An 18,493-nucleotide genomic window follows, 5' to 3' on the forward strand; every position below is an offset into this window, starting at 1 on the left:
AGACTTAATAATCCAGGTACAATAAACTGTGCACTCCCTCCTCGTCTTGGACACCTGGCTTCTGTTTCCTTTGATGTCTGAAGCAGGAAAATATGGTTTAAGGGCTACTGAAGTAGGACATAATCTCAATTTCATATTGTGGTTTTGAGGGAGCCATTAAGCCAGTTTCTTGGTTCAGAAATCAAGAGAAACTGTGGCTTATGAAACCAAGATAACTTCCCTGAAGCTAGGCATGAAAGGAGAGGAGTGAGCAGGCACATGGTTTATTCCCTGACTGATAAACCATGGTTTATCATGCTAGGATTGTTAAACCTGAACTGGGCATCTGAGTCCATGGCTGGGACAGATTTGAACTAAAGACTTCCTTGATCTTGGCTCATATTCATAGCTATTTACATTACATTAGCTTTCCAGTCATGGGGTAGGAAGGTAGCACAACTCTACTGGCTTTTCAAGCAGCAAAGAAGGTTGCTCAAAGGAAAACAGCATCCATTTTCGCTTCAAGGAAAGCATGCAAACAAGAGCAACAACTCAAGTTTAAGAACGATGTTACCACCAATATAGAAAATTTTCACAGACCACAAAAAGAGGCCCGTAGAACCCACTTGTGTCTATGTGTAAATGTTGTTAGACCATGGCCCCAACTGGGACTGAAAATAAGAACAAAAACAAACCAAAGGCTAGAAAGCAGGAGACATCGTTTTAAGTCAAACGTATATTCTAGCCAATGCACATTTTTCATTTGTATTGCGGACAGTTACGGTAAAATAGTGCTTTTAGTGTCATATGTGAAAAATGTTCCTTGGCTTTACAAACCCTCAGTTCTGTCCTATTTGATCTTCATTCCACAGACTACAGACAAGCGAACCAGAGTGAATGCAATGCAATACACCTGGATTATGAGAAAAGGGAACTAGGCCCACCACTATGGTCATGAGAATCCTTATCGTCATGGTAGTCTGAACTGCTTCCCCCTACCCGAAAGTGCCAGTTTTCCAGCTAAGAACTCTGCTATTTGAAATGTGTCACAGAACAAATTTTCATGAGGAAATTAGCATGCCCAGTCTGTGGAGATTGTTGCACATGCAACCATCTCAAATTCATTATTTATGTACATATCAAAGTATATGTGCTTGATCGCCACATGTGACTGCACATCATGCGACAGGTTGAATGTTAATTTTGTATTGTTTGAAGCGGTCTTCACATTTAAGCACCACCAAGACTAGGTATTGCTTTGTTCTATGAACAAAAAACCCTACACATTATTCATGTACCATTCAGAAGGCACAAGTTGAAGGACCTACTAGTGAGCCTATTCTACAGTTTTAACAAGGCCAGAAAATAGTGAGTTGAAATGAGAAAGGAACATTTTCATTGCTAACCAACAAAACATAAAAGAAAATGGAAACTTGAAAGTTTTTCAACTGTTGAGGGGTGTTTTATTTTACTACAAGAAATTAAAGATAAGTCTATTAATCACACTAAATTAAATCACAATTAAATCTGAATACATTTTGCATATGAACAAGACAACGATTTTGAAGAGAAAAACGCACACTTTGGGTAGGTGTGTTTTCAGATGATGCAGGCACACGTTGCAACAAACATCCCAAGAGAGGCATTTTTTCAGGCATGCAAGAGAAATCCCTCTTCTAAAGATGGCACTGCCACCACTTCCCAGTTGTTGATGTGTGTGTTTTTTGTAACTAGCATTATCTTTTTTAAAGGCGACAGCTTTTTAGGTGATAAACAGTTTTTAAAAATCCATTACTCTAATAGGTCCATAAGCTAAACACTGTAGCCCTGATTTTTGTAGCTGATGATGTAATGGGAGGGCCTGCCCTTTTAAAGTCTACGCCAGCACTACGGCCAAACTTGGAGTAGCAACATCATAATCTGTGAAATTCGTGGGAGAAATCCTTCCCCCACAACTACTGCTTCAGAGAAGACGAGCCCAGCAATTTCAGCATGGGTGCAACATCATGCAGGTCCTAAGGTGGTGACAGTTCTGATAGCACATTAAATTTAGAAGCATACTGCTAGTAAATGGGTGGAACATTGCCAACTGTGCGAGTCTCAAGGAAGCAACATTTCTAATACAACATTGAATTTATCAGCACTATTTTAAGGAAGGAGGATTCAGGAAAAGAAATAGTCCCATGCAAGTCTGAGAGCTGAAAGTTGAAGAAAGCAAGTCAAGCATATCCAATTGCTAGACTTCACTCTGAGGGCAGAGTCTCATAAATTATGATGATTTTAAAACCATTTGCTTTCACCCTCAGAAGACAAAGTTATAACGACAGCATAACCACATCCTTTCTAGTATTTTCTAGGTGCCAAACATTATTGTTGAGGACGGAGGCAATTTTGTTTTTTATAAAACAAACACCAGCACAGAACTAGCCTTAGCCCTGGCCATAAATCTGACGTGATAAATCTTGAGTAGTTTTGCACATTACGTGGAAGCACCGAAAGAGAACACCTCAGTGGATCATATTTCTCTGTGGAGTAATGTACAAAGAGGGGAGATGCGTCTCACTGCTGTAGGACGTGGGTGCACTCATAAAGGAACAGTTGGTCCATTAACACAACAATCCACTGAGCAGGGTTGGATAGTCCTCACAAACACACTGTGTCCTTCATGAACAGAATCCACTCAAGCTGAGGGTTTTCCATGCAAACCTGTACACATGAGGAGTCACCTGGGCAAGCGTCTGCATATGTGAACAGGCCCTTAGTCTTTCTCTTTATGCTTGATGCTGTACTAGTACTCTATTGGGAAAACTTGGGCACATGTCTGAAGAGGCGCCTATGTAAAGTTTAAAGGAGCATTTTTACAGTGGCTCCCAAAGGAGCATCCTAGCAATGAACCTTTATACTTGACATGGAGAATTCTATGTAACAGCTGCCATTCTCTCCCTTTCCCCTTGTTTCCCGCACAGGCAGCCTTCATCAATGTGGAAGGGGCAAGGGGACAGGGGAATAATCAACCTTGCCTCAGCATTTTCAAGCAAATAAGTAATTAGGCTGAAGTGACGATTCTTCAAATTTTGCACAGCTTCTATTGTTCGCCATTGCTTCTATTGTTGCAGACTGCATTAACAACATACTGTAGCTCTGTATCCTACTCTTCTCTGCAAGGAGGTCAGTGGAATACATAACAGTTATCCCATTTTATCCTTAAATTTTCGAGACAGCATAAAGAGAGAGATAATGGCCCCACATTCCCTCCTCCCCTCTCCTCCTTGGGCATGTTTGAAGCTTTTGCTTCCAATTTCAATTAACCACAGTTGAATGTGTTGTACAAACCGTAATCCACATTGAACATTAACTATAACAGCCTCCCCCAACCTGGTACCCTCCAGATGTTTGGGCTTCAATTCCCATCAGCCCTACCCAGCATGGCCAATCGTCAGGAATGCTGGTAGTTGTGGTCCAAAACATCTGAAGGGCACCAGGTTAGGGAAGGCTGAACTATGGCCTGTTTAAACAAGCCAGTTTCGTAACCCATGGTTTGAAGTTGGCTTGTTATAAACAAGACACAGTTAACACTAATCACAGTTTTTTAGGTTTGAATGATGTAACAAGCTGCAGTTAATTTAAGCTGGAAATGAAAGCTTCCAAATACCTCCTTGTGGCTATGCCTGAGAAGGAGGAGAGCATGCAAGCCCAAGGATCATGGCAGCTCTTTCTTGTTCCTCTAAGCTATGGTTTAGCATCTGACCAGAGACTGCTCCATTGGGTCAACTAGTGAGTTTATGGCCAAGTGGAAAATTGAACCCACAGCTGCCTGGTCCAATTATAACACTTGGGATTTTAGGGACATGACCCACCCCAAATTTGGGGTGGCAACAAAATTTGATTACACGGGTTAAACTGCACAGGCTAAATGAAGATAGTCTAACAGCAACAGCAACTTGAAATGTTTAAATGAAGGTAGTTTGTTTTTTACGCTGCATGTATGAAAGCTAACCAAGCAGAAAATTACAAGTTGACAGGAACATATGCATGACCTTGTATCATCAAATTAATTCCACAAACATCAGAACCTGACAGTCTCGCACAAACAAATATTATAATGAAAGCAGTTTTTTTTAAGTATCTCAGTTTAACCATTTTCTGCCCAAATAGCCAGGGAAACTATCACAAAAATCTTAGTGAATCCCAACTTTGTCTTATCCATTTTTCAGGCTTGATAACAAAAACACGTGATTAAGTGGAGGAAATAATACAACCTTTATCAGACCTGAAAACTTCAATATTTTAATGCTTCACCAGAAGATTCCCCCCCCCCCCCCCACACACACACAATTAATATCACAGAGCTTCAGCACGGGGAGAAATTGCCAAGACTACAGCAATTTAAGAAAAATTTAAAGTGTGCCTTGGATATGTATACACCAGATTGAAAAAACAGATGCATAAAGGACTTTAAAAAGGATGCCAGTGTGGCTAGGCAATAAGGAAAGAGGCAGTAAGAAATTTACTTTTTTAAAAACTGGATCAAGAAAGAATTTGAGCTTCTGGCAAAACTAATGCGTGTGTTGCAGGAGAATGTCTATCAAAGTTTCTTGGACTTTTTAGCCATGAGAAGATTTCAAAGAGGTAACCAACGACAAGGGGGCAGTGCATAAGGGATTGTCATTCCATTTCAAGACGACAACTTAACCATCTTCTTAAGGCAGGTGTTCTAAAGAACTCCAGAATATCAGCATACCAGCAAATCATTTATACTAATCTGACTACCAGAACCTAACAGATCTGAAGCCACAGAATAGGTAGTTGTGAGCGCGTAATGTTCCACTAAATTTGGCAGGCCTAATCCAGAATCCTGTGCATGCAATACAAAGGGAAATCCTCAAATAAAGTTCTATCTACTAATCTCCCAGTGACACCCCCTCCAAATAGTTTATTAGAATTAGCAGGACTAGATGAATTATTTGTCTAACCCATGATCATTTTCCTGTTATGCTCCTGCCCAACTGTGAAACATTTTACCCTTGCGTGGGCTTTCCTCAAATTACAACATGTTAATATACTCAAGCATGAAGGTGACCCCTTTCTCTTCTGCAAAAGAAAAATTGTTCATGTGTTCAATAAGCTTGTGGAAATGACAGATCGGTGTCATCTTAACTGTGCTTATCTGCAGGTGGCACCAGCAATTCCATCTTTGTTTCAAGCCAAAGTGGAGCAAAGAAACCAGCGCAGGGGCTGTTGGTAGCATGGTTTGTGCAAGACAAAAAAATCTACATCATGAGATCCAAGTGACCCTTAAATCACGGACAGTTGTGTAAGAGAAATAATTGCTTAAACTCTCTTCAATTTCCAGTCTGTGTACACTATCATCATGCGGCCTGTTCAAAGATGGAAATGTGGGAAAACTGAGGGAATGCCATCTCCCAGGAGTAAGGAGTTCACAAACCACTGCTCTTTCAACCAAGGTTGAGGACTGATTTGTATATTAGCCACAGCATGGAGTCACTTCCCCATGGATTCTTGCCATGCCACTCCAGTACCATTTATATTCAGGAATCATATGTACAGGGCCTTCCACACATTTCTTTACTATCCAAAGGTCACCCATCTAGGATAGATAGCAACATGCAAGCAATGAAGTCATGTCTCAATCCTATCTATGAAGTTCCTGGATCAAAACATTACTGGAGCAGCATGGGAAAACCCCACAGAGAATAGCTCTCACATGGCTCTGGGTAACTCATGAATCAGCCTCCACCCTTGGTTGATTCAGTCCTTGGAGACTATATAAAGGAATATCCATTAGTTGTACTAGACATAAAAGAGGAGTTCAGAATTTAGCAGAGGCATACATTACATGGGCTTTCAAGTGACATGAGATAATGAGCAAGGTAAGTGACATGCGTAGGCAATGACTTTGTCTTCTAATAAATTGAAAAAACACATGACCACAAGTGATATTCGCTCTGAACATGTCATTTACCAATGTGTTCTGAAAAATATGACCAGAGATATGGTAAAATCAGTATTTGCAGAAGTACTCCAAAGTACCTCCTGCTTCAAGGTTCCAAAACATTCCCTTTGAAGTTCTACAATAAATGGATCTATTTTCAATCAGGCTGTTGCACAGAACTAGTTGTCTGGGCCAACATTTCTACAAGTGAGTCTACTGATTCCAGGGTTCTGGCTTCTGTAGAGGTCTATGTGATTGGCTTCTGCTTCCCCTCAGACATCTGCGCTCAACACTGGGGAGCCATGCAGCTGACCTTGGGGGCGGGGCAATAGTGTGAACTCACTGCCCCTTTAATAACGTGGAGTCCCATCACGCGATCAATGTGTCAAGGCGCCTACAATCGTCCAATTATGGGAGTGCAGCAGCAGCAAAGATGCAGATATATGTATCTAGGACCTGACAATCTAAGTCTAAAATGAGTTCACTGAGATGACCTTTTTCCAAACACAAAAGATGCCTGCCCCCAACCACACCCTCTTGCCATTTCCCCCATGTCTATGTTTTCATTATTCAGCTATTTTTAGAGAGACACAGCTGCAAACAAATATCTGGGCATTTCCCGCCATAGCTCAAGTACTTTTTTTTTTTTTTCATTTACTAAGAAAAGGAGTTGGGAGGGCTTCTCTCTCTATGCTCAGCTGTCATTAGCTCACAGCACAAAATGACAATTTCTCTGAGCATATGAATACTGGAAGACTACCCATTATTTGCTAGCACCAAGACACAAAGCCCTGAGCTATCAGAGTTTGTTATTTGCCTTTATGGAAGTGTTTCCCAACCTAGCATTTGCCAGATGTGTAGGACTACAAATCCTATCAGCTCCTGACCATTGGTTATGCTGCCTGGGACTGACAGGAGTTGTAGTCCAAAACTCTGGAGGGCACCACATTGGGGAAAGCTAATTCATGGCATCTCTCTCTTTGTTAGTTTAATTTGTCCCCAACATACCTCTATGTACGTACATAGCACATGGGCATGGGCGTATTTCCTAAAACACTATATTGACGTTAGGTAGAGGAAGGAGGGGAAATTCCTTATGAGGTTACTACATTTACTACAAATCTGACTAAGCACATGCATTTCTATGCCACCAAGTAATTTGTTTTTCTTTAAAACAATTTTAAGTTCGACCATTTCTGTGAAGGATTACAGCTAGCACGTTTACATAGTATCAACATAGTATCAACTATCATAGTAACAAGAAGACGATGTCACTGATTGCATGAAGATAGGCTTACACTGGCAACTTTCCCAACACAGCTGAACAAAGAGAAAGAGAAGACACAGGATGGTACAAAGTAATCTCATGCAATCAGTACTTAAAAAAACAACCAACCATCTTCAATCTTTCTCCCCATACTTCTTAGCGTCATTGTTTTACACCACTTTCCCTCATTTCGATCTGCCTTGATTTCCGAGACAAGCTGTTGGAAATAATAAGACAACTGCTCTCCCAGAAAGAGGATAGCCAGAACTAATGTGCATCTTTATCCATAACACACAATTACAATACTGTTGAGGGCAACACTGAGGGGAAGGAAAACGGAAAGGGAATCTGACGTGTGGCTGAGCAGCTTCCACCTGGTACCGCATCTGCTACTTCAGCTGGCAAAGAAGGAAAATTAAACCAAAAGGAAAGGATGAGAGATGGGGAAGAAGATAAAATAGGAAGGATACATACACACGTCCCATTCAAATGGGGATAGGCAGTCTGGTACCCATTTTCATATCAATTCCACATCTCCTTTGTACTCAGTCTTTGGGGTATGTTGCTTGTCCTTTGCCATGCCGCCCACGGCAGCTATTTGGTGGTGGTGCCCAGGACAGTTTCTCAAATGCACCCACAGGGCCAAAAAAGTTGCCTACCCCTGCATTAAGGCAGCTAGCACCACAGAAAGTCTGGGTGCATGTGCGCACACATACTGAGAATGTCTACTGCAGCCTTCTCCAAGCCTCCAGATATGTTTGACTACAACTTCCATTACCTCAACCAGCATGGCCACTGGGGTGATGGGAGTAATAGTCCAACATATATGCTGGGCCACAACTTGGGGAAGACTGGTATGAAGTCTCCACACAGACCGCCTCCATCTACACAGCTGCGTGGAGCAAACAATGTCTGATTGAGCACAAAACCACACTGACGGGCTCCACTTCCAGACAGCACATTTGCATAAATGCAACACCCTGTGTATAGCATCTGGACTGAGCAAATGAAAGTGTAATCAAGTTTGTCACAGTAGCAACATATAAGAACCCACCATTCCCCTTCAGGAATAAAATAAATGATTATGGTGCCGACAAAGCGCTGCCTGGCTGGAATCAGCTGATGTAGTATTGTAGTTAAGAGCATGGGCTGTTAGCTAAAAAGTGCCTCCACCATGTCCATACTGAGCCTCCTTAAAGAAACAACTCTTTCTCCCAACCTCCACTGGCTTTAAGGGTATAATAGTGTTGGTCAACATTCACTCAGAATTACCTGTTCCACACCCATTTTGACGATACTTCTGGCAGTTTTGTGTAAGCCAACCAGGGTTCTACATAATTAGAAGTTGGTAAAGAAAAAGAGAGTACCATTTCTCTTACCTTTGACGCTTGCCGAAGCCATCGTAAATATTCGGTAAATGTGTCAAAACAGATGTAGTAACTCTGGCTCTGAGGTCCAGAGGAGCTAAATGCTAAACAGTGCTGGTGCTTTTTAACTTCTTCAACCTGTATTGGGAGTGCAGGGGGAGGGAGGGAGAGAAGAGAGGATTAAAAAAATAAGAATAATTTTTAAGACAGAAGTTGAGCTTCTAAAGTACTGACTACCCAGGAATCTAACTAAGAAAGACTCAAAAAGATAAAGGCTGCCAGTATAACAATGTGTACAATTGGTTTAATAGGATTCAAAGTTCTAGAGTACCCAAAGTGGGTGTCAAAGCAAGTCAAGAACAATATACTGAATAGTTAGCGCTTTCAAAGATCCACAGAACTATGCAGACACATCTCCTCTGTGCAAATCAGGCTGCAATCCTATGCAAACCTACCTGGGAGTAAGCCCCCACTGATTACAATGTGAGTTACTTCCAAGAAAACACACAGGATTGCACTGCCAGTCTAGTGTTGGTAGGCCAAACCTGAAAACACATGGTCACGGTTCTTAATATTTCACTTTAGCTTTACCATTAGATCTTTTAACCAACAAGTTGTCTAAGAAACGCCACTTCTGTTTTTCAGATTCACCACACACCTCTTCCTCGGGTGAAATGGAGCAGCAGATATGCAAAGCTGATGAGGTGCATGTAGAACCCAGGAGCACAGCTTGAGCTCCTGATGTATAGAAAAATTTACTGATAAGACTTTACAACCCCCCCCCCCAAAAAAAAAACCCAGAAAAAAACTGAGCAAAGGTGTGCTTAAGCTCCTTTACAGGTATGGTGTTTTTGTTGTTGTTGTTTTAAAAAAGCTCCCAGTGGCGCATTTTTATTTTATTTCTTTTTGCCCAATTTCCAAAAATTTGTAATACCGGGTAACATCTTCTCTCTTTACTAGTAAACACTGATACAAGATAGACAAATCCCTGTTGATCAGGCTTTCCTAAACCGAAGAATAAATCTTGGAATGCACTCGAACCACAATATCTTGAGCTTTTTCTTAAAACACTAATTTGCCTCATAGTTTCCAAGACCCAAATGCAACCTGCATCCTACAAATATTCCCTACTACAGCAACTATGTCTGCCTGTAATCAGGGCAGAACTACACGTTTCAAAGTACATGGGGATGTCACCAAAACCACAGGTTTTGTCAAGCCCTTCCTGCTCAACATCTAGTTCAATTTATCCCATGCCTCATCCCAACTTATCTCATGTGCTTTTCTATACCTCTCCTTATTGGCTGCTGCTGGCAGAGACATGGAAACATTTGTAATAACAATGTCAAAACACAGGGTAAGAACATAAGAATATAACAAGCACCCTGCAGGATGAAACTAATGAACTATCTACATCAGGTTCCTATCTCCCACAGCGGGCGACTAGATGCCTCCAGGAAGCCCACAAGCAGAGCATGAGGGAAGTAGCCCTGTTATTCCCCAGCAACTGGTATTCAGAGGCATCCTCCTCTGGTCCTAATGGTATTATGTAGTTATCATGACTTGTAGCAACTGCTTGAGTGAGACTTATAGACAGAGTGGGAATTTGAAATGAGGCTGCTGTTTTCAGAGGCAGCCCTGTGTTCCTTGTAATATGTAATCCCATGCTTACCTTACAGAAAAACTTTCTAAAACTGTTAATACTCTAAAGCAACCTTTCCCAACCTAGTGCCCTACAGATCTGTGGGACTACGCTTTCCATCATCCCCATGCAGCATGGCTACGCTGGGATATGCAACCTGGCGACCCCCAGATGTTTGGACTCCAACTTCCACCAACTCCCAGCCAATATTTGGAGATGATGGAAATTGTAGTCCAAATCATCTGGAGGGCACCGGGTTGCCCATCCATGCTCTAGACACTTGCTTCACACCTGGAGATGCTGGAAGGAATGCGGAGACAATGCAAGCAGGTGGCAGAGGGGTGGTGGTGAAGGGGAAATGAAAACAGGATGGAAGTTGTGGTACCTAGAAAATTGGATAGGTGGGAAGAAACAGCAAATGGCCTTTCTAAAGTTCAGAGAAACAGGAGATTCCAGATTGGTGTGGCTCGGTCAGAAGTGGAAGACACCAAGAGGCAATACTGGGACATGACAACTTCCAAGGAAAAAGATGGAGAATCTGAATTTTCAGTTGTGTTAGTATCAGGATGGATAAAAATTGATAATTTTTTAATGGATTTTTAACATTTAAATTAAATTTTATTCATTTAAAAATACTGTATTTCTCTCTCATTTAAGATAAATAACATAGTTACAATTAAGTCTCATTATAAACATGCTGAGCCTACACTTATAAACGTCTTATAAAAATGAATTAATGGTTCTGTTCCACACACTGGTACGGAATTCAAACAAACATGGGCATTCGTTTTAGTTTTTCATCTCATAAAAATGGCTCTGTCCAGCCTAACTACCAGCTCGGGGCTTTTGGCTCCCACTTCTCTAAGTAAGTCACAGGTGCAAAAAGCCACAGGTTGGATAGGATCGCTGTTGTTCTGTGCATATGTGGTGGTGGAGTTGGGCCAAGCTAGGCAGAGGAGCCAGTTAAGACAGAAAAAACAATAGCATGGTGACTAAACATCAGTGATGTTTAAAAATCAGAGGGGGGTGTTTTTAAAAAGTTAAATCAGATTTTTGATTTTTTAAAGATTTCTCTTAAATAATAACTAGATTAACATAATACAACTATGAGCACAAAAGCCATACAATTAATATCTAAATTAAATTGATGCCCCTAATAGATACGTTGGGTTAAAGGAGGCTTTTCTATCCAAATGAAGAACCAGTCTGATCATTTATCAAATATAAATATTTACACTCTATCCAAAAATAGGCGTTTCACTTTCTCCTGATGAAAATAAATGGTTCTAGTCTGCCCAGTAACTATCAAAACTTGCTTCAATCAATCAGACATGGGCACTTTGGTGCCTACTTAGTTTTTGTGAGGACAAGGCTGGGCCAAGACAAAATGAAGCAGAAAAGAGCAACAACAACAAAAAGACAAGAAAATTGTCCAGTGTGCATCTGCCTGTATTCCCACACTTAGGCTACAATCCTGTTAACAACTCAGGGGGGTATTTCTGAGCAGATATGTATAGGATTACACTGTTAACCTCAAACTGTCATGGGTGTTGGTCATAAGGAAGACCCTATATGGGAGTATTTTTTTTTTTATTTAAAAATATTCCTATATAGGGTCTTCCTTCCTATATAGGTACATTCCTTATGGGACATTCCTTCTACAGGTAAAAAAAAGGAAAGCAAAATATATACCATTACACAAAGAGATGCAGTTTGTAAAAATGAAACAATGTAAATAACACTCATTTTGTTGTAAATTAACATGTTTTAGTGGTCAGATCAGTGTCATTGTTCAGGAAATATATGCACAAGTTTCAATGGGAAATTTGATTTAAATTGGTGGTTTAAATCAACTTTTTTCTTGCTTATTTAAAACATGATCTAAATCAGTGATTTAAATCACCTTGATTTAAATCAATCCATCCTAATTATGTTGCTCCTGCCATTTCTGGAGATTCTCTCTCTCTCCCCCAAAGAAAAACCAAGGTATCATTAAAACTTTTGTCCTAGATGGATGAAGGAAACCAAGGATAAAATTTCAGCCTCACTGTCAAGACTTCAGTCAAATTTTTGGTCTGTTGTTTTGCAAGGTCACGCTGCCAAAAACATCATTCTGACCATCCACTACCAATTTCACACAACTTATGGTTTGCTATGATTGCTCAGAAACAGCCGTCTCAGGTGCCTTTTGAAAACCAAGAGCTTCCAGAGGATTTGGAGGGAGCACGGCTCCGCTACGCAGGTGTAAAAGGAAATATTCATGACTGTGGAGAGCACAAGTCTAACTTGCAGCGCAGGAGTGTTGAACCTCTTTCAGCCAGGGCCAAAAATGCCAGCATATTTTAGCTTGGAACTCTTACTGCCAGTATTGAAACATTTGGAGAGGCATTTCAGCCTTTTAGAATGGGAAAACACAAGCAAATGCTGGAAAACCACTAAATGGATGGCAGTCAGAGGAAAGGGGTGTGGCCAGGAAAGGGGTGTGGCCACCTGGGGAACCCTGGAGAGCCAGACTGGGATGCCCGGAGGGCCAGAGATGGCCTGCAGACCTGAGGTTCCCCGCCCCTGCAATGCAGGCATTAAGTGTGTGTTTCGGGCCTCATCCCCAAAATGGTTCTTTCATTTTCTAAAAGCACCTCTTTCATTTAACTCTCTGAATGCAGGCAACTCTTTGCATGCGTACCAGGGAATAATATAACTCAAGGATGATTGAAAAGATGTGCTCTGACAGCATTCTGGACCACACTGCTCCTTGCACAGGGAGCACATGCAATTGCCAATAAGCAAGGGGATCACAATTTCACAGCGCTTCAGTGGCTAAATAAACAAATATGCGATTATGGTCCTTTAGACCCATTCAGGTTAAAATACAAAGATAAATATGCACGTATCAGGACACAGGCTACAATTTCTTCAGTTTAGCTAATTCAGTGGCTACGATGAATTGCTGGTGAACATGTGATTCTTCCTCCAGCAAGCAAATTCACTGTGGTGGTGAATGCAAGGAGGAATATATAGGACTGCTTAACTGTCACAGGCACCCACATGGTAGTCTTAATGAGATTACTGATGACTTACAACACAGCCTTTCCTACCTTGCCTGTAATTATTTAGAGCAGGGATGGGGAACGTCTGGTCTTCCAGATGGTGTTGGACTGCGTTTTCCATCATTCTTCACTATTGGCTATGCTGGCTAGGGCTGATGGGAGTTGCAGTCCAACAACATTTAGAAGGCCACATGCTCCCCATCCGTGCTTTAAAGGCCGAGCACTGCACACAGGACTTCAGCAGCTGGGAAGTGTGTGTCATCATCTTATGGCTTCAGTGACTACAAGAAGCAACCAAGGGCAATAATTTGACCAGAATATGTCTAACTGCAGAGCTCAGAGTGGCTTACACAGGACTCCCTGCTAACCAGGCCAACATTTTCTGGTTTTCATAAAATATACCACAGCACCCTATACCCTCAGAACATCTCTGGCTTCCACTATCAGTGATTCTGGGGCTTAATAAAGGAATCTCACAGCTTGAAGATAGGGCAAGCTTAGTGAGTTAACTGGGCTGTGTGCATTCAGGCATCAGAAACCTTTTCAGCACAGAAAGGAACAGGGGTATCAACAGGGAGCTGGAACTAGGAAGCCTCTGCACTGGCTAGGCGTGCTAGAAATACTAGGGTCCTGGCGTTCTGCCGTCTTATGGGTCAACAGAGCAGTACAACCACCCACTGTCCCAGCCTAGCCCCAACAGCCTAGACTAGTTGCAGCCTTCAACAGGTGGCATTTTCAGGGCAAAAATCATACAGAGAGATTTGCACAGTGCCATGACAGCAGAGTCTCTCTGCACAAGAAGCTGTGATATACATACAAAACAAAAGCAAAAGCAAAATGACCATGCCTTCTTCAAACAACAAATGCACATTGTTTAACATAATGTGAAGAGAATAAATGCTACAATGAAATTGAAAACCATCCCATATCCCTTTGTATACAAATGGAGATCCATGCAGTTACATCAACAAACCAGTAGCCTGATCTATGCCCACTGGGAAACAGCTTGTTGAGTTTAAATTCCAGTTTACTATTCTGCAATACTATCAAGCCCCTTTTCTGTATATACAGAGAAACTGAGTGTCCGACTTGCCTTTCCGCCGATTAAGGGGAGCACGTGCATCTTTCCAGTCTGACTTTCTTTCACCGATGACACAATTAGGCACGTCCCACAAAGGATAACTTGGCGTCTCGTCCATCTGTTGACCGGCAAATGCATTTTCCCTTTTCTAACATTGTACATTCCTGAGAGCTGAATCCGTTCAGAGTTGCCAGTGCTGTGGGGCTTTCCTGAAATGGAAACAGCAAGCAGTTTTATCAGTAAGGATGCTTTCCTCTGTCAACTGCTCTTCAAAATGCACAAGACAGCGAGACAAAATTAAGGCCATATCTAAAAGGATGGATTCAAAGGGCACCATAGCTTCAAATACACAGAGAATTACTGGGCTGCAAAATTGCTTTCCCTGAAAATCTAGCTCCAGGAATAATCTGGGGGAGAAACCAGCAGTGCTCTTTACACACAAAATCGCCACACAAACATCCAGTCTTGAGACAGATGTGGATGACTGCTTCCTGACTGGATTTTGCAAGGATTGGACCACCATCAGGAATACAGGAGGTGTCTCAAAGACTGCAGGTCAAAGGAAGAGCCCTCTGGCTGTGGAGCCCTTTATTAAAAGCCATTTTAGACAGGTTCTGGCAACCCATACTACTTTACTGGCATTCTGAAAATCTAACACTGTTTAACTGGAAGCTACCTAAATAAACCATGCTGGAAGATTTATTTCTACAGCTCCAAGGAAAGAAAACAAAAAATCGCCAATGAACGATCATTAGGAAGGCTTCTGGAGAAGGAGCTACATAATTACATGTTTATTGAGGACCTACAGTAATCTAATGGTTCAACTTCGCAAAGAAGCAAAAGGCACTGAAAATAAGATGACGAACTACTGGCTGCTTCATCTCACATCACGTTAACACAACAGGGAGCACGAGAGGAATTTCAATATGATGGAATGAATATAACCTAAATTAGAACAGCAAGACTCCTTCCATATATTACGAAGCCCAGTACACACACTGAGCATTAAGGGGAAAGAAGCAATAAAGGAGGAGGGCAAAGAGGGGGGAGGGGGCCAAAGTCTTACTGAGATGAGCGTTTTCATTTTCTCATCACACTGATGAAATGAAATCCAGATTATTTCCTTATGGTAAAAGCCAATAGCAAAATAAAATACTAGAATGCTAAACAGTATGTTTAATTGGAGAAGATAAGTTAGGATGCTGTTGATTAGTGAGATGAACCAAGCCATAGCGGACACTACCAATTTTGTTTGGCAAGTAATTTTCACTCATACAGTGGCTTAACATTAACATCAGATAACGCCTTAGACTTGAGATCTGCAAAGTTATGTCCACTTCCTGGCCATACTGATCTTCCAAAAGCACAAAGGAGACCAGCATTTTATGGGTGTAGTGTTCACACTGGCAGTTTACCACTGGTTTATTGCTGAAACTTCTACAGGATGTGTGCCATCAGAGTCGTGGGGACTGTATCTGACCACGAATCATTTATGGTGTTAAGTTACTCGAAGGGAGAGAACAGCAGCAATTTCTGCCGTTTCCCCAGAGATGCACAAAACAGGCACGACAGAGATGGTTCTGGAGTTGAGTTCTCTCTTTCTTCCTGGGCCAGAAATACTAGAGAATTAGTGCCCCTTTTCAAAAACAGCATTTTCTATTATTCCTGTATTGGATGCACAGGAATACTAGGGGATCGCTGCTACTACTCTTTTCTGCTTGCAGACAAACCAGAGAGTGATATCACTAGCTTAATCTGCTCTGACAATTTACATTCCCAAAGTTAAAAATAAAGGGCCAGCCCAAATATTAGGCAAGAATGAACAGAAAGCAGAGCCTATATTTCGCACCACAGGATACTGGGAGAGTGGGGATGGAAATGGAGACACTGTTGAGTCAGGATGACAAGACATTAACAACTATGGCTCTGGAGGTGTTGGGAAGGGGAGGGGAGGGAGAGAAAAGTCGTCTCCTCTTCACCACAGCAATCTTAGTTCCATTCTCAACCACTGGGTTTTGTTTAAAACCACAACACCTGCAGAATAATGAGCTTTGCTTTATTTAAATAGCATCGTCTCCCTACAACTATGGCAACATTATATTTTTGTCTCTCATGCACACATTTTACTCAGATTTAGATAGGAGGCTTAGAGGAGTTTCACTGACAAAATTCAGTGAAGTGCTTGTTCCCAATGCAGACTAGGACCAGGCTACCTGAAAGACCACCCTCTCCCATAGGAGCCTGACCATCCTTAAGATCTTCTGGAGAGGTCCTTCTTTTGAGACCACCACCACCAGAGTCACGTTTGGTGGTGACACAAGAGAGGGCCTTTTTGGTGACCGCTCCCAGGCCATGGAACTCCCTTCCTAAGGAAGGCTAGGTTCTCTCCCTCTCTGCTATCATTCCAATGGCAGGCAAAGACCGCTTTATTCAATAAGGACTTTGGCCTGTAACTGGGTCTGTGGGCTGGCTGCCATTTTATTCTGTAATTGTTATGCTTTTATTGTATTTAATGTGTTTTATTGCTTTAATCTATTTTAAATTGTTTTTGTAAGCTGCCTTGATTGCCATTCTTGGGTATAAAGGTGGGGTATAAACCAAATAAATAAATAAAATACACACCACCCCAGCAAAACACACAGATATATGTGTGTGTGTGTGTGTGTGTGTGTGTGTAATTTGTATCAGCAATGTCAGGTTCCACTTGATCCAAAAGAATTATCTCTTTTTTTAAAGTCACAATTTGCAAATTTGGGGCATGTGTGAATATATCTCTCATGCTAAGCTTTATTTTAATTTTTGGTTCTTCCTATTTTCTTGTTTGCCTGATGATTTAGAGCAAGATGCTCCCAAGGTAAGTAAGCAGACTGATGTATTAAAATTCTAAAAAGTGGGCTCCATTCCTGTGGCCTACAAGATGAGGGGCTGCCAACTCCAGACCCAAAGAAAGCTACTATGCCTTTAAACAGCTGCATGGCAAGGAGGATAATCCATTTCAGTAGTGCTGGTTCCAGGTTTCTGAGGGCCCTCACACCCACAGGGAGTTTACCTTCTCACCACCATTGTCACCAGCTGCGCTTATCACTGTTCCTCTTCCCCATCAATGCTACCACTTCCTTGCTTGAAAGGCAGAGAGCCAGTGAGCAAATGCATAATGGTCATGTACTGCTCCTCCTCTCCACCACCACCACCACCACCACTGTATAGGACAGAGCAAGAGGCAGTGAAACAGACAGGTTGCAATGATGAAGAGGAAGATCAAGCCCAGGGAGCAAGCCTTGGGCCCCTGCTACGGTATGGGGCCTAAGCAAGGCCCCTATCATGCCTACCATTGACTCTGCTCCTGGACTGCAGTTTCTTCTGCGTCTAAACACTGGGCACAGCCCACTAGGATTTCTCCTTTGCATGCCACACTCCTGTGCAAGTCCAGTCTATTCCAGTGCCACATGTATACAGGTGACCTCAGTGGATCCAGTGTTGTTTCTTCTATACCCACAGGAAGACTTTGTACAATAAAATCGGAATGGTGGAATTTAAACCCTGCTTATTCAATAGCAGTCTGAGAGCTAGTGCTTGCTATTACCATCATGCCTTATCTAAAATAGAAGCAAACTCGGCTCCCTGAATCTATTACTTGAGTTTCGACAAAGCTATACTTTAGACCATTTATTAAAAGCAGCCATGTGTCCTAAAGCCTTGATTCCTTAGAAAAAAGAAGAAGCTAAACTACAAGATGAAAAACAAGTTTTATGGAGACTTCACAGGTCAGAGAACAGGCACATCATCTACCTTCCATCATTATGAGATATATTCCACATTCACAACTGCCCTCCCACTGTTGTTTTTTTTTAAGCAGTGCTGTAGCACTGCTCTAGTGTGTCACAATGGAAAGCAATATATTTGGCCCCATAACAACCAAGCCTCCCAAGCCATTAAACAAGCCACAAGCCACTGAAAAAAAACCCTGGTAAATTGTGAGAACATATACTGTTTGAATTTTAACACAGGATAGGTGCTTTCATTGTGGAAAATACAAAGAGGGGAGAAAAGGCTTTCTAGTTTCCAAAATAATTAATCCTCTACAAATTATGGTGGATTGCGTATGCCTTTGAGGTAGGTCAGAGAGGGGAACTGACACTTAGGACAAACCTAACCAA

The 18,493-nt window shown here is 41.8% G+C and overlaps 1 protein-coding gene across 1 annotated transcript in view; it reads right to left on the reverse strand.

Moving 5' to 3' along the window:
• The window catches only part of PHLPP1 (PH domain and leucine rich repeat protein phosphatase 1), a 195,939-nt gene that overhangs the window by 72,424 nt on the left and 105,022 nt on the right, over positions 1-18,493 (reverse strand). The window contains 2 exon segments of the mRNA XM_084850512.1: positions 8,579-8,704; positions 14,349-14,545. Of these exon segments, the coding sequence (XP_084706638.1) occupies positions 8,579-8,704; positions 14,349-14,545 (323 nt within the window).

The sequence above is a fragment of the Heloderma suspectum genome, chromosome 4 (assembly GCF_057233095.1).
Source record: "Heloderma suspectum isolate Gila_16-S chromosome 4, 16-S_ref, whole genome shotgun sequence".
Classification (NCBI taxonomy): Eukaryota; Metazoa; Chordata; class Lepidosauria; order Squamata; family Helodermatidae; genus Heloderma; species Heloderma suspectum.